The sequence below is a fragment of the Suncus etruscus genome, chromosome 2 (genome assembly GCF_024139225.1).
Source record: "Suncus etruscus isolate mSunEtr1 chromosome 2, mSunEtr1.pri.cur, whole genome shotgun sequence".
Lineage (NCBI taxonomy): Eukaryota > Metazoa > Chordata > Mammalia > Eulipotyphla > Soricidae > Suncus > Suncus etruscus.
Window position 1 is genome coordinate 4,308,948 of NC_064849.1, and position 14,701 is coordinate 4,323,648.

Below are 14,701 nucleotides of genomic sequence, written 5' to 3' on the forward strand. Positions count from 1 at the left end.
GCCTCATGCCAAATGCATTTCCCAGCCCGGAGAGCTGACCAGCAGGATATCACTAGGCTATCCCGACCTGGGATATCGGCTCCCTGACTGGCCCCACACCCCACCTTAATGATCTGTCCCTCCTTAAAGGGAAGCTCCTCCTCCGCTGCGTCGGGGTTTGGGGACATGGTGAGGGGGTCGTAGTCAAAAAGGGCCACGAAGACACGTGCCGGCAGCTCCTCGGGGCCATTCTCCGAGCCCTCATAGAAATCTGACGAGAGCCCCCGCCGGCCAGAGTCATCTGGAGGGGGGACAAAAGCACTGTCAGGCCACCCCCTGACCCTCCCCACACAGGGCCTCAGGCGCCCATCAGACATGCCAGCAAGGGGCAGGTGGGTGGGTTCCTGAGTGGGTGTGTCTGGTTGGCTGTGTACATATGTGCCATGAGAGGGTTTTTGGGCATGTAAATGTATGTTCCTGTGGCTATGATGTGTGTATCGTGAATGGGTATAGACGTGTGTATGTGAGTGGCTACGTGTGGACATGTGGTGTGTGAGTAGTTCGTGTAGACCCGTGCATGCACCATGAGTGGGCATGGACATATGTTCAGCCGTGTACATGTGTGTGCCACAACATGCTCCCCCTGGTGCTCATGTGTAAGGAGATAGACCTGTCTGATACCCTGGAGAGCTGAAGGGGGCACCGGCGCTCTATGAGGCGCCTCGCCCATGAGCACCTCACCACTGGAGTCTGTGCCCCAGGCACATGTTTGGACAATCCAGCTGTGAGTGCCTTGGGGTGGCTGGTCCCCCACCCAGACCTGGGCACTGCGCAGAGGTAACCCCCTTGTGCCATTCTACTGGGCACATGGGAAGGAGGAGATGACCCAGCCGAGTATCTGCGGGCTGTGCCTCTGCTCTCTGCCCACAGCCCCTGTGAGTTCCTGAAACACTGAGGGCAGGGGAGGGGGTTGCTGCTGAGAGAAAAAGGGGCGCTGCAAGGTCACTGACCGATGGCCGGGCCCTTCCCTGGCCGCGCCCGTTGGGGGCCCCCACTGCTGCGGAGAAGCGTCCGGCCTGCATGCTCTGCCCTGTCAGCCCGTCCCGCCGTCCGGGCCCCAAGGATCTGGAGAGGAACAAAGAGCACAGGTGTGAGCCGGTGGGCATGGGGAGGGCATCTTGGCACCAAATCAGCCCAACTAAAGCAGAAGCTCCAAGGCAACCAAACTTAGGTTTTAACTGAAAGGTTAGCTGATGGGCCTGGCTAGCAGGCAGGCTCAGGAAGCGTCAGTTTGGAACGCAAGTTAGGAACCCCAGGCCCGGTGCCCCCCAGAGCACCAAGGACTGCAGCAGCCCGGAGCATCTGATGCCCCAAGACAGCATCCCAGTTCCCGGCTTAGAAGGAAGGTGGCGGGACCCGCAACTTGGACCCTCCCCAGGCTCTCCACTACATTAGCAGCGCGTGCCAGAACCAAAGCCAGGCGCCAGCTCTCAGGTAAGGGACTCAATTCAGGAGCTCCTGGGGGCACGAGGGAGGAAATGCGGCATGTTTTCAGTTATCAGACAGGGGCACTTGCTGCGGGTGGGAAAGGTGGTCCTGGGCCATGGCCCAGGGTCCAGAATCCGTGCAAAGGTGCACAGAACAGCCCCTGACCAGCCCAGGCACATAAGCCCCATCTCAGTAGGTGCCCAGACACAAAACGGGCCGGGAGGCGGGGGCTGTTGGAGCCCTTCAACACCCAGAGATAAGTGGGACCCACGTTCCTGTCTGGGACCCCGCAGCACCCAGAGAGGGTGGAGGTGCTTCTAGAGCTGATGATGAAAACGCCTAAGACTGGGATGAGGTTCGGGGTGTGGGGCAGAGTTTGGAGACAATCTCTGACGCTGGGTTTCTTCTGCCCTTTCCAGGCGGGACAGGCCCCGAAAGGTGCCACCACCATCGCCCGTCGGAGGGAAACACTGAGCAAGGACTCAAGACCTGAGGCTCGTTTTTTTGAAAGATAAACGTGTGTCCCAAATGTCTGAAGAGCCAGGGCTCAGCTAACCCTTAATTAAAATTTAGATTCAGTTGTCCTTCGGCCAAGCAGCCAGAACCACCGCCGATCGGGGTCATTCTCCTAAAGCAAAGGGGGGAGCCATGGGCTGCGTCCAACAGGCAGGGGTGGCGGCGGAGCGGGGTGGCGATGGGGCGTGGCAAGCAGATGGGGTGACAGGACACACCCAGGGGCTTCCTGCAGCCCGGGGGGGGCAGCTGTGCGGGGCCGGGGGGCACCGTGCCTCTCCTCCAGACCTCGGAACAGTCCTGCCCGGGGTGGCGCTCCCAGCTGGACTTCCCAGGCCTCTCGGGACTTGGCAGGGGCTCGTCGCTCCAGGCGCCATTGCGAGCGTCCATGAACTCCCCAAAGTCCCCCTCCACGCTGTTCTGCCGGGTCAGTGTGCGCCGCCGGGCCAACAGGGGCCTGAGGCACCGCCTGCAGGGGCATGGTCCCGGCTGTCGAGGACCGGTCAGGGACGGAGACGCAGTCCGCAGGACCCGGATCCTGCCACCAACCCGGCTTTCCTCCTCTTCACTCCCACAGTCCAGGCCACTGTCTGGGCTCCGGGTGGCCAAGCGGCTGCAGCGGCCACCCCGGTCCTCCAGTGGGCAGTCCTCGACGTAGGGGCCGGGGGCGCGGGACCTGGCGGGGGGCTGGAAGCCATGGGCAGCTGCCCCTCCCCAGCAGGGCCTGGCAGGCCAGGACCGGGACCGGATGCCAGCACCCCGTGGGCACCAAGCCTGTCGCTGCTCCATGTCCTCCTCGGCCACCTCAGGGATGCTGGACAGCGCGGCACAGTCCCGGGAGGTGCTGTCCTGGGACGTGTGTGCGGTCAGGGGCCGGTCAGTGAGCGGGGCAGGAGGAGAGAAAGCAGAGAGTTAGTCTCCCGGCACTGGCCTACACTCCACGGGGCTGGGGCAGGATGGCCGCTGCCCCCCGATAACCTGAGGTTCAGCCCTGCCTGGACAGGCACTGTCACACTGCTCAGAGCCGCTGCCCTGTGGCCCTATACACCTTGGGGCGCTATGACAGATGAATGGATGGACGGAAGAACAGCCACTTCCCTGCTTATATCAGGTTGCTTCCCTCACCCTAGCCATGCTCTGCTTGCTGGTCGGGGACACGTTGGGGACATGGCTGCTGGCTCCATGGGTCCTGCCTTGTGGACAGTGCTCCCCTCATGCTCTCCCGGACGTGCCCTGTGACTGCTGGGAAGTCTCAAGACTCACTGTCTTGCCCATCAGCCCCTAGCCCATGCTGACCCTGCAGTCCCAACTGTGGGGCCCACATGTACAGGGGGACGCAGACCCTAACCCGGCCTAGCCGCGCTGCCCACTGCCACCCCTCTTTGCTCTGAAGGGTGCTGGAGCCCAGAGGAGTTGAGCAAGGACGCTTTGAGGGGATAGACAGGACCGTCCACAGGCTGATCAGCGCAGTTTGGTGGAGCCAGACCCCCGCAGGCCTGGGGACCCCACCCTCACCACATGGCTGCCTGGGGTCCTCTGTCCGCTGACAGATTCACCATGGGGCTACCACAGGCCTCAGCTCAGCAGGAGCACCCAGAAGCCCTTCCTAGGACACGGATGTGGAGAGTCAGGGCTGGGGTACCTGCCCAGCTGGGCTGGGTAGAGGTCAGTGGCCTCAGGGGGATCAGGGCAGTGTTGATATGCAGATCTGAGGGGAACTAACTGCCTTCATAGGCCTCGCACACCTATTGCATATGCCCAGGCGGCCTGCATGCAGGTGGTCTCCCAGCAACACCTGAGTGAGGGGAGTGGGAGACAGAGAGAGAGAGAGAAGAGACAAGCTAGAGAAGAGAGAGGAGACGGGAGACAGGGAGACTGAAAGAAAGAGAAGAAAGGAGGGAGGGAGGGAGGGAGGGAAAGGAGCTGCCTGAGTCCCACTGGCCCAGCTCCATTTAGCCACCAGCACCACCAGCAGAGCCGGCCAAAGACAGTGTGGGCACCCAGGCAGTGTCAGGCCTGCACCCATGGGAGCCCACCAGGCCCAGGGAGCTTCTCTGCCCCATCACTCTCAGACACTGCTGACAGGCTGCCCTGTCAGAGTCCTTGGCAGAGTGTCCTGGAAACGGGTCCGAGAACAAACTTGGCTACGGTGCAAGGCATGGTGACTGACCTTGAGGGCACCGTGGGACGTGCCGCTGGGTCGCCGCCGGCCATCCTCCAGCTGCATCTCCGAGCACAGCTCCTCCTCGTCCTCCTCCATGATATCCGACAGGTCGGACCCTCGGCTGCTCTCCGTGTGCTGCTCGTCCCCGTGGCAACAGTGCAGCTGAGGCCGAGAGAGGGCGGCTGCAGCTCCTAGCACAGTGGGGCCTGCCCTACCTCCAGCCACTCACTGTCCTCCGTGTGTACCCCTGTCTATGTGTGCATGCGTTCGTGAGTGTTGGCGTGCATGTGGGTATACACTTTGGTGTGTGCAGGTGCCTATTTCCATGCTGGTGTCTTGTGCAAGTCCATGAGTCAGTGCATATATGTGCGTATGTGCCCTTGTTGCATGCATATTTCATTGTGTGGTGCATGCGTGTCCACGTCTGGGTGTTGGTGTAAATGTGTACATGTCCATGTTTGTGCATCTCGGCATTCGTGCGAACGTACATGTGTCTCAGCATTTGTATATCTGTGCGTGCATATGTCTGGGCAATCGTACAAGTGTTCATAGGTGTCTTGTGCATGTCATTGTGTGTGTCTGTGTGCACGTGTCTGAGTAATTGTGCACATGTCAACCTCCATTGCAGGAGAGAAGATGGCCCTGGGTCCTGATCTAGCCATCAGGTCATCACAGTACTGGGCCCAGACCCCTCCACCGGGTCCCCTGCTTTGGCCCTAACAGAGCCACTGGGCTGAGAAGGTGGGACAGGCCCCTCCTGGTCACAGAGGCAGAGGTGGCATGCATGGGTGGCAGCCACCTCAAGCCCATAGGCTGTGCTTGGTAGCCGGGCCAGAGTGGGGTCAGGACAGACCAGGACAGCAGGTACCCAAGTCCCATCTTTCCCCGGTGTTGGGTGAGCGAGTCACCAATAGGCTTGCTCTTTCTTCTGAAGTCCTGTAAGTTCTCTCAGTGAAGAGGAAAGCACGTCTCATTTCCATCCAGCTCTTGCCTCCTTTCTGAGGTCATGGGAGGGTATGATTGTTGGTGCTATCGCAGCCAGTTTGTGGCCATAAGAGAAAGGTGAGAAGAGTGGACAAGCTTTGTGGCTGGCTGGGTCTTCTTGCCCACAGGTTCATAGGGGCTACTCACTGGCTGGCTAGAGAGCTCCTTGCTCCTCAGAATTCCTGACAGCTGGAGGAATTGCCCTTCCGGGGGGCAGCTAACCGTGCAGAGGCAGGTGGGGTAGCTTCAAGGCCCAGTCCTCTCCCATTCTGGGAAGTCCATATCGGGTCACTTTGACCCAAGATATGACCTCTTGTTCTCCCTGCTGCTACCAGGGATACTTCCAGCACCTCCACCCTCAGACTCAGCAGGAGGCAGGGCTGAGCCACCCAAACACGGTTCGACCATGGGTGTCAGGGCAGAAGACCCAGCATCTGTGGCTGTGCAAGTGGATCACTACACTGGTATGGATCTGGTCTACACAGGGTGAGGAGCTGTGTCTACACCAGGCAGGCACCCATCATGTATCAGGGGCTGCTCCTTATCCGCCAGGTGCCAATCTGTGTTTACGCAGGAGTGGTCTGTGTCTGCTCTGGGTGTTGACCCATGTATCAATGGTAGCACCTGACTACAGGTAGCTCAGAGCCCTGCGCTGTGGACGGGGCCAGTGAGGAGTGAAGCGGGGGACACATGGCCCTAGGCGCTGCCCACTCACCTGCTTGCCCAGCTCAGAGCCTCTCAGGAACTCATCTACAGACACGGCCCTGCGCTGGGTGCCCGGAGACTCGAAGGCATCGTCCTCGTCCGAGGTGGCATAGCGCCCAGAGCCCCTGTCCAGGAACACGCTCCGTTTCTCAAGCTTGGAAGGAAAAGGAGCCTGTGCGGTGTCTGCACTGGCAGTGGCTCAGCCTGTCACAGCCCCTCAGCAGCCCTGACAGACCCTGGTCCCCCAGGCCCCCTCCCTGCGCCTGGATGAGCGTTTTCCATGCGCTCATACACGGCTGCGCCCTTGTCTGGAACAAAACACCCGTGCAATCATACAGCTCACACACATGTCACACGCGTCACACCCACACAGGCCCAGGATGAATGGTCTGGGGACGGGAGGACCAGCCTTACCCTGCCACTCTCCGCCACCCTCTGAGCGGCTTCCCGGGCCATGGCCTTGGCGACGGAGGAGGACACTGGTGTGCCCTGAGGCTGCGGCAGGATCCGGCTGGGCGAGGGCGACCTCCGCCCAGGGCTGGGCAGCTCCAGCATGTGGCCGTGGGCTGGGGCAGGGGCCCGGCTTGGCTCCCAGGCCCCACCCACCTTGACTGGGGCCCCCGGGGGCCCGTCTTTGGTGTGGGGGGCTCCAGTGGCACTTGCTGGTGGCTGCGGTGGGGGAGTGGGTCTCGGGGGTGGGGGCGGAGGCACCAGGAGGTTAGGGGGGACGATGGCAGGGGCAGAGTCCACGGACTCGCCCTGTGCAGACAGCGTGCGCACGCTCACGGCCTTGGCATCCAGGCTCTGCAGACGCACCAGCTCCACGGCCAGGGTGCCCGCTGTGGGTGCGATGAGCTCGGCCACCTGCCGGAGAGGGTGGCCTCAGACCCAGCGGTGCCAACTCCACTCTCGCACCAAACCCACGGCAACCTCTGGCCTGAGGACCAGCACCCAGCCAGGCAGGCAGTGACAGTGCACAGGGGGGTGCCAAGACTAGCGTAGCTCCTGCTGGGCTGGAGGGACAATGATGGGGGCACCAGTCAGCTCACTCACCCGCTGGCCCTTGGCGTACACGCCATAACCGGTGACAGAGGCTCCGTTGGACAGGCCAGTGGCAGTCAGAGCCGGAGGCGTCCAAGACACCAGGATGCTAGTGGGGGTGGGGCCGGCCTGGACGGTGACATCTTGGGGAGGGGCCGGAGGCCCTGGCGGGGAACAGAGCCAGGTCAGGGGTCACCCCAAGGCAGGAGAGCGACCACTCGGCGGTCCCCAGACAGGTAGTACCCACACGCAAACAGCAGAAGGCAGCTGCGTCGAGGGGGACACACAGGGCAGGGTCTCCTCCCTGTCCTTCTTGTCACTGGATGTGAAGGACTCAGTGTGGATACCGGCCACAGGCCATACCAGCCCCACACCCCGACCTCCCCGGGGGAGCGTGGACCCCAGCCCACCTGCCGGCAGTGTACAGAACTCCACTGCCGTCTCCTTTTTCTCCCGCTGCTCCAGGGGCAGCTGCCACGGCACCTGGTGGGGTCGGGCCAGCACCTTCACTGTGTAGGCCGTGTTGGGCTGAAGGTTCAGGAGCTGGTACTTGTAGTGGGCGGCTGGCACCAGGCCCAGCTCCTCCTCATTGAGGAAGACCGTGTGGCTGTAGTTGCTGTTGGTGGGTGCCCAGGAGAGCTGAGCGGAGACCTGGGTGATGCCGTCCACGCGCAGGTGGGAAGGGGCCACCACCACGTCCTTGCCCACCAGCAGGGTGCACTGCAGCTGGTCGGAGCGGCCCCTGCTGGTCACGCACTGCACAGACACGCGGTGGGTGCAGGTCGCCACGCTGAGCTTCTCCACCAGCGCTTTGGTCCTGCTGCCCAGCACCAGGCTGAGCCGTGGCTCCTGGTCCACCAGCACAGTGTAGCCGCTCACGGTGCCCCAACCGGGCGGCACGGCTGGCGGCTCCCAGCCCACGATGACACTTTTGGCGAGTTGCTTGATGAGGGTGATTTTCCGAGGGTAAGGCACGGTGTCTTCTCCGAGGTCGGCAGGGCTGGCATCCGGCACCTCCCTGTAGTCCGGGAGGCCAGGCTCGAGGAGCGTGGGGGAACGCAGGTCCAGGATGCGCTCCCCGTCCAGGCCCAGGCCCGAGTGGTTGGTGATGATCTGATCCACCTCGCTGGCAAGAGAGTCAGCCAGGTGGGACTCGCTGTCCTGCACAAAGTCCACGAAGTTGGAGGGCACCAGGCCCCGCTGCCCATCCAGGAGTTCACCTGTGGGAACAGGGGTGGGGCCACAGTGTGCAAAGGGCCCACAGAGCTGCCTCAGGACCCAGGACCCACTCACCCAGGCTGAGCCCCGCCTCCCCATCAATCCTCCCAGACAAGGCTCTAGGGTCAGGGACTTAGTCACGGCAGCTGGTCCCAGTGACACTGGTACTAAGAACTAAGGGGCCATCAGTAGAGAACCAGTGCCCACCTGAAACCAAGTGGACCCTTGGAACGGGCCAGGCCTCGTGCCACTTGGGCTCAGGATGGGCCTTCAGGACACCTGCTGTGTGCTCTGTGGGCAGGTTCTGGCCTGCTGAGGGCACAACCCCGGGAAATGAGAACCCTTCGCCCTTTTAGGGCCAAGTGGCTGGGCGAGCTCAAGAGCAATAGCACCCTCTCAGAGACACCATCAGGTCTGGCATCCTGGGAGAGCCACAGGGCCCCCGTCAGCTCTATGAAGGACTGTGAGGGGCTCTGTGTGAGCCCTGTGAGGCCAGGGAATATGGCCTACCAGAGACTGCACAGGCCACTCAATCCCCAAACAATTAGGGGCTTCTGCTCCTGCCATTGGGACAGGCAAATTGCCTCAAGAGAACATGATCGATGCAGAGCTGGGGAGGAGAGGGAACAGGAGAGAGGAAGATAAATAAATGATGCGGGTGATGATATGGGATGATAAGGGGGATGAGGGAGGTGATGGGGATGATAAGGGGGGAATGATGCAGATGATGGATGATAGGATGACAGGAGATGACAATCTGTGGATCATGGTGGGAATCATGGGATGACGGGGATGATAGGGTGATGGATTTAATGGGGTGATGGGGAATAATGGGGATAATAGAGGGATGATGAGATGATGGGGATGATGGAAAGATAAAGGGGTGATGGGATGATAGAGATGATGGAGACTATGGATGGATGATGGAAATAATGGGGTGATGGGAGATGATGGGAATGGTGGATGAATGATGGATGATGGGATGACAGTTTGATGGGAATGATCAATGATAGGGATGATGGAAGAATAATGGGATGATGGGTTGATGGTGGGTCCAGAGCCCCTGATCTTCAGGGGAGACACCAGACACTAGAGGCTCCAAGCAGAGGTGACTCCTGTGGCAGTAGCTCTGGGCTGAGACAGCCACAAGGACCCAGCAGGTCAGTCTGAGGCACCCACTGAGCACCCAAACTCCAAGCCTGCTCCCCAGACCTTCGTAGAACCCATCCTCGTCCATGTCTCCATAGACGTAGAGGTATTTCCCTGCCACAAGGGGCAGCTCCGCTTCCGGGTTCTCATTGGGCCCATCAAAGGGATTGTAGCTAGAGGAGAGAAGAGCATTCCAGTCAGTCCAGGGGATTTGCAGCCACCAGGACAGACACGGCTCAGATCCCCAAGGTTGCCATCAGAATCTGGGCCTTTGCCGGCTCCCACCCACTTCCCAGATCTGAAACCAAGACATGCCTGGAGACCAGGTGGACTGTCAAAATCCCAAAGCCAGCAACACATGGGCCGACATGCCTAGAGGATGCAGTTCGGTGGACAGCAGGGTGCGGACCAGTGGCCTAGTTGTGCAATGACAGCACACAAGACCCCTCTCACCCCCACTGCAGTCTCCAGACACATTTCAGTTCTGGGTTTTCTTTCTTTTTTTTTTTTTTTTTTTTTTTTTTTTTAGGTTTTTGGGCCACACCCGGTAACGCTCAGGGGTTACTCCTGGCTATGTGCTCAGAAGTTGCTCCTGGCTTGGGGGACCATATGGGACACCGGGGGATCGAACCGAGGTCCTTCCAAGGCTAGCGCAGGCAAGGCAGGCACCTTACCTTTAGCGCCACCGCCCGGCCCCAGTTCTGGGTTTTCTACCAACTTCAATTGCAGGGTGGGTAAAATTCCCCAAATAGGCAAACAAACCTTCAAACCTTGCCCAACCACACCCTGCAGGGTAGCTGGAGGGAAGGAAGGTCTCTAATAAAAATGAGGTAATGCCCAGATACACTCCAAGCATAAGCCTTGCAGTGCTAAAGGGCAAGTCGCCAGACACAGATCGTGTGATGCCAGGGAGGAATCGACAACCAGAGGGACTGATACAGCCGAGAGAAGGTTTAGACAGGATGGAAGGGGTCACCAAGGGCCAGGCCCTGCACAGCTGGTTAGAGAGTGGATAGCTGGTCGGGGCTGCAGTTAGGGGATGATTAGTAGTTTAGAGCTGGGACCTCACAGCAGTCAGAGCACCAGAAAGCCCTCTTTTTTTTTTTTTTTTTTTTGGTTTTTGGGCCACACCCGGCGATGCTCAGGGGTTACTCCTGGCTGTCTGCTCAGAAATAGCTCCTGGCAGGCACGGGGGACCCTATGGGACACCGGGATTCGAACCAACCACCTTTGGTCCTGGATCGGCTGCTTGCAAGGCAAACGCCGCTGTGCTATCTCTCCGGGCCCAGAAAGCCCTCTTTTGATCCAACCCATGCTTAGATGTATCCACCTGACAATGACGCCCCTACCTAACCCTAGTGACATGCCCTGGGAGATGGTCTCTGACAGGTGGCCCCAGGCTCATCCCAAGGAACCATTCAGACACACAACCCGGTGCATACTGCTCCCACACACGATCCCAGAAAGGAGCCACTGCACAGCCCCGGGGTGACCCCACAGTTCCACAGCCCCACAGAATGGCCACCAGGAATGACAGTAGATATAGCCTTGCCCCTGGCACAAGGCAATGCCCTACCTGTAGCGGGCGACACAGAGGCGAGTCTTCCCCGAGTACCTCTGCCGGGGGGCAGTGGAGTTCTCATCATGTTCCATCTGTGCAGGACATGCTGTGTCAGGGACAGAAGGCAGAGGCCAGAGGCCATGCCCGAGATGCCCTGTTCCCCACCCCCAAGACTCCCCTTTCCCAGCCTCGGGCATGAGAGAAGAGGTGATCTGGCCACACCACGGAGACAGCCCAAAGACTGTCTCTGCAGCAGAGCCAGGGGTCATCCATAGTGTCGGGCCAGGCCACACAGACACGTTCCCTTGGCACATGGCTCTTCCGAACAGGGTCTTGGGTCAGGAGAAGCAAGGTCCACCCTGGCAGGGGCAGCAGAGGTTGGGCGTGTGAGGGCCCAGGCTCAAGGACCTCCCACCTCCATGTCATGGTAGAACTCAGGCAACAGTCATGCCCCAGCCACATAGTGGCAACATGGAGGCTCTTTGCTGGGTCAGCCTCGTGGGCACTGGCTGGGGCCTTTCTGGTGCTGGCTGTCTGTGTGTGGGTCAGCCTCCTATAGGAGGGAGGTCTCAAGACCACACTGTGCCAGTGGTCAGGACCTGCTGAGGGGACACGCGTGAGGGCCCGTGCACTCACGCCTGGCTCAGGTCTGCATCGTGGGCTGTGCGGGAAGGCGGGTGTGATGGGCAGGGGCTCTGGGCTGCCTCCCGGGACAGGCAGCAGGAGTGGCCGGGTGCACTCACCCAGCACAGGGGGGCTCCCCAAGAGACTCTCAGGCCCTGCCAGGGGAGACACAAAGCAAAGATGAGTGAGCTGGAACCTGCCACTCCCTGCCTGGGTCTACACTGCACTCTGGGCCCCCAAGCATATGCTCTGCTCCCCTCACAAGTTCTCCCACAGGAAACCCTGCTTCCCCTCCTTGAGCGACCCAACTCCGTCTATCTCCTCCACGGAGGGGGCTGCCCTTGCCTGCTGCCACCAGCACCTACCTGCGCCCCGAGAAGTGGCGAGTCCGTTCATGAATGGCAGGAAAGGTGTGCCGGGGGGCGTGGGGCTGCTGGCCAACAGGTCGACCCTGCCCGCCTGCTGCCGAAACTGTTCCAGGTCCCGAGACAGCAGGCAGAACTGTTCACTCTGTGCCCGGCATCTCTCCTCCAGCTCCCGTACCTTGTTCTGCACAGGGGTGGGGTGAGCGAGCACAGATGAGCGAGCATGTGTGTGCATGCTTGTGTCACGGATAGACATGGCGTGAGGCCTGTGTCGTGCCCCGAGGAATCTGGCATCTGGGACAGCAGCGCTCCCCTGGCACTGGGCTGAAGGCCAGGGCCTAGGGTGCAAGCCTGGAAAGCCGCCGTGCCAGAGAGTGGCTGGCACCAACCCACACAGCCTGAGTCTGGCACTCTGTGACTGGCACACAGCACTGGGGCTGCGGGAGGTGGAGGCTGTGATTGGCCTAAGCAAAGGGCAGCTCGAATGTGCCCACTCTGAGGCCTTTTCTGGGATCCCTGCTCAGCCTGAGAACCCAGACACACTGTCTGGCAACCCTGGAGCAGCAGCCCCTGAGGCAGCCCTGATGCCACCCTCCCCTCCTGGGGTGCTCAGCCAGGCCAAACACCAAGTCAAGGAGTGACCCTCAACCCCAGTGCTTCAGGCTGTGCTGTCCCCGCCCCCCAGGTGCAACCACCTCCTGGCCTTGCTTTCGGGGCCCAAAACTCCTTCCAGATCCCTGGGGCACTGAACAAGAGTCTCACGTGTGTGTGTGTGCATGCACACAGACACATACAAACACACACACACACACACACACACACACACCAGCATGCACTTGGCTCCCTCAGGAGGAGCCTGGTGAGGCTCTGAGCAGGTCCCCAGGCAGTGACACTGAGCTCCGCTGTCAGTATAGCAGGGTTTGACATAGGGTGCAGAGAGGACAGGGTGCCTTCCCATGATTGACAACTTGATCAGACCCATCCCCCTACTGGCATTCAGCGATTTGGCTCCATCCGGAAGGCAAAGCTATTTGTGTCTGAGACCACAGATTCTAAAATTAGACCAAGTGGATCCAATCCGAGAGTTAATTTTTCAATTCATAAAAAATGGGGGGGAGGATCTTTGCAAGATTCTCCTTTTAAAGGCCAACTGAGCTGTACTCCCTAAAAAGGTCCCCGAGACCAGGGTCCTGTGCACAGGCGGGTGCAGGGACTCTCTTCTTGGCCTTCTTGTAGGAAGCCCAGGGCCCACAACAGTCATAGACCTTCACAACCTCACAGGCCCTCATGCCCTCTAACCCTCAGAGCCATATACCCTCACGGGCCTTCACAGGCCCTCACAGTCATATGCCCTCGTGGGCCCTCACAGCCCTCACGGGCCAGCATACCTTCATATATCCTCATATCCTCATGGTTCTAATACCCTCAGGGGCCCTTCACAGCCTCCTGGGTCCTCACACCTTCATAAGCCATCACACCCTCACAGATCTTCATACCCTCATGGTACCTCACAGCCTCAGGATACCCTCAGAGCCTCCTAGGACCTTCCAGCCTCTCCATCTCAAGAGAGACCTCGAGAATCAAGTGAGAATCTCACTAAGAAAACCCAGATTGTCCACCCCAGGTTGTTCGTTCTGAAAAGGCTCCTCCAGTTCCAGAATATTCTTGATGCCTCTCTGCTGACCAGAGCAGTCCTGCTTCTATTTCCATGTGCAGTCACCCCTCCCTCTGCATCCCTAACACTAAGCACTGGTTCATCAGAAAATGGGGCTCATGGGGCTAGAGTGATAGCACAGTAGAAAGGGCATTTGCCTTGCACAGGTTTGATCTCCGGCATTCCATAGGGTCCTCCAAGCACCACCAGGAGTGATTCCTGAGCACAGAGCCAGGAGTAACCCTTGAGCACCACCAGATGTGACCCAAGGGGAAAAAGAAGAAAGAGGGGCTCAGACACTGTAGGGTTGTGCTAGCAGATAGGGTTGTGAAGGGTCTCTCACACAAGAGCTCTTCATCGGCAGAAGGCCCTGTGGGCCACACCTCGAGCCCTGGGAGTGAGTAGTGGGTACCCAGCGGTGAGTAGTGGGCCCTGGGCAGGCACCTGCTGTGGACCCTTTGCTGTGGGGAAAGTCAGAATGGGCACCATAGGCAGCATGCCCAGGAGGCTGATTCCTCAGGAGCTATATTTCAGGGGTGCCTCCTTCCAGAACCTTCTCCTCCTCTATCCCGGTCAGTCACCCAGAGTTACCTGGACTTTCCATCCCCAAGAGTGACCTAGCAAGGTGGGTCTGAGCTCTATGGCAGGTGGGTCTGGCAGTGGGAAAAGCCAGCATCAAGCTTGGCTCCATGTCCCGAAAGCTGGGGAAGGAGTGGCCAGAACAGGGCTGCCCCAAACACACAGAAAAGAGGTGGTCAAGGTCCAAGGCAAAGTGTGAATTCCGGTGGCCCAGAGCCCCTGCTGACTGCACAGGGCCCCCACCCACATGCCCCACCCCCGCCACCAGAATTCACCTGCAGCCTGGCAGGAAGTGGGCAGCCAGAACCCAGCCTGCTGGTGCCCCCAATCCCGGCAGGCCTCTGGCCACATTGGGAGCATCAGCCTGGGATCTGGCTGTTGAGCACACACGGGCACCCCAATACCTGTAGGCTGTCCAAGGTGCACTGGCGGCCGAGCAAAACAAGACACAAGAGAAGAGAGGTTGGGGTACCTCCTCAGCCTCCCCTGCTCCATGGTACAAAATAGAGTGCAGCAACTATCCCCAAGGATAAGGTCCGAGGGGCCCTGAGGGCAGCCACTGCACAGCAGATGGGAATAGCAGAGGGGGTCATGACCAACACTGCCAGGGTCACGCTGCTCCCAGGGGCAGGATGGACACCCTGGGGCCCCGTCTCTGTACAGCCCCAGGTGGCCCC

The 14,701-nt window shown here is 60.0% G+C and overlaps 1 protein-coding gene across 7 annotated transcripts in view; it reads right to left on the reverse strand.

Annotated features, from left to right (window-relative positions):
- The window catches only part of RIMBP2 (RIMS binding protein 2), a 60,238-nt gene that overhangs the window by 12,051 nt on the left and 33,486 nt on the right, over nucleotides 1-14,701 (reverse strand). For 4 of the 7 annotated variants that reach the window (XM_049769194.1, XM_049769192.1, XM_049769191.1 and 1 more), the window contains exons 6-17: nucleotides 11,792-11,975; nucleotides 11,439-11,581; nucleotides 10,818-10,894; nucleotides 9,305-9,414; nucleotides 7,285-8,094; nucleotides 6,887-7,038; nucleotides 6,248-6,697; nucleotides 5,844-5,987; nucleotides 4,151-4,306; nucleotides 2,269-2,829; nucleotides 990-1,104; nucleotides 105-280 (exon numbers count right to left, since the gene is read on the reverse strand). In XM_049769194.1, coding sequence (XP_049625151.1) covers nucleotides 105-280; nucleotides 990-1,104; nucleotides 2,269-2,829; nucleotides 4,151-4,306; nucleotides 5,844-5,987; nucleotides 6,248-6,697; nucleotides 6,887-7,038; nucleotides 7,285-8,094; nucleotides 9,305-9,414; nucleotides 10,818-10,894; nucleotides 11,439-11,581; nucleotides 11,792-11,975 — 3,078 coding nt within the window. Of the gene's footprint in view, nucleotides 1-104; nucleotides 281-989; nucleotides 1,105-2,198; nucleotides 2,830-4,150; nucleotides 4,307-5,843; nucleotides 5,988-6,247; nucleotides 6,698-6,886; nucleotides 7,039-7,284; nucleotides 8,095-9,304; nucleotides 9,415-10,817; nucleotides 10,895-11,438; nucleotides 11,582-11,791; nucleotides 11,976-14,701 lie in introns of those variants that run through there. The other 3 variants (XM_049769195.1, XM_049769196.1, XR_007492890.1) reach the window with 2 other exon arrangements.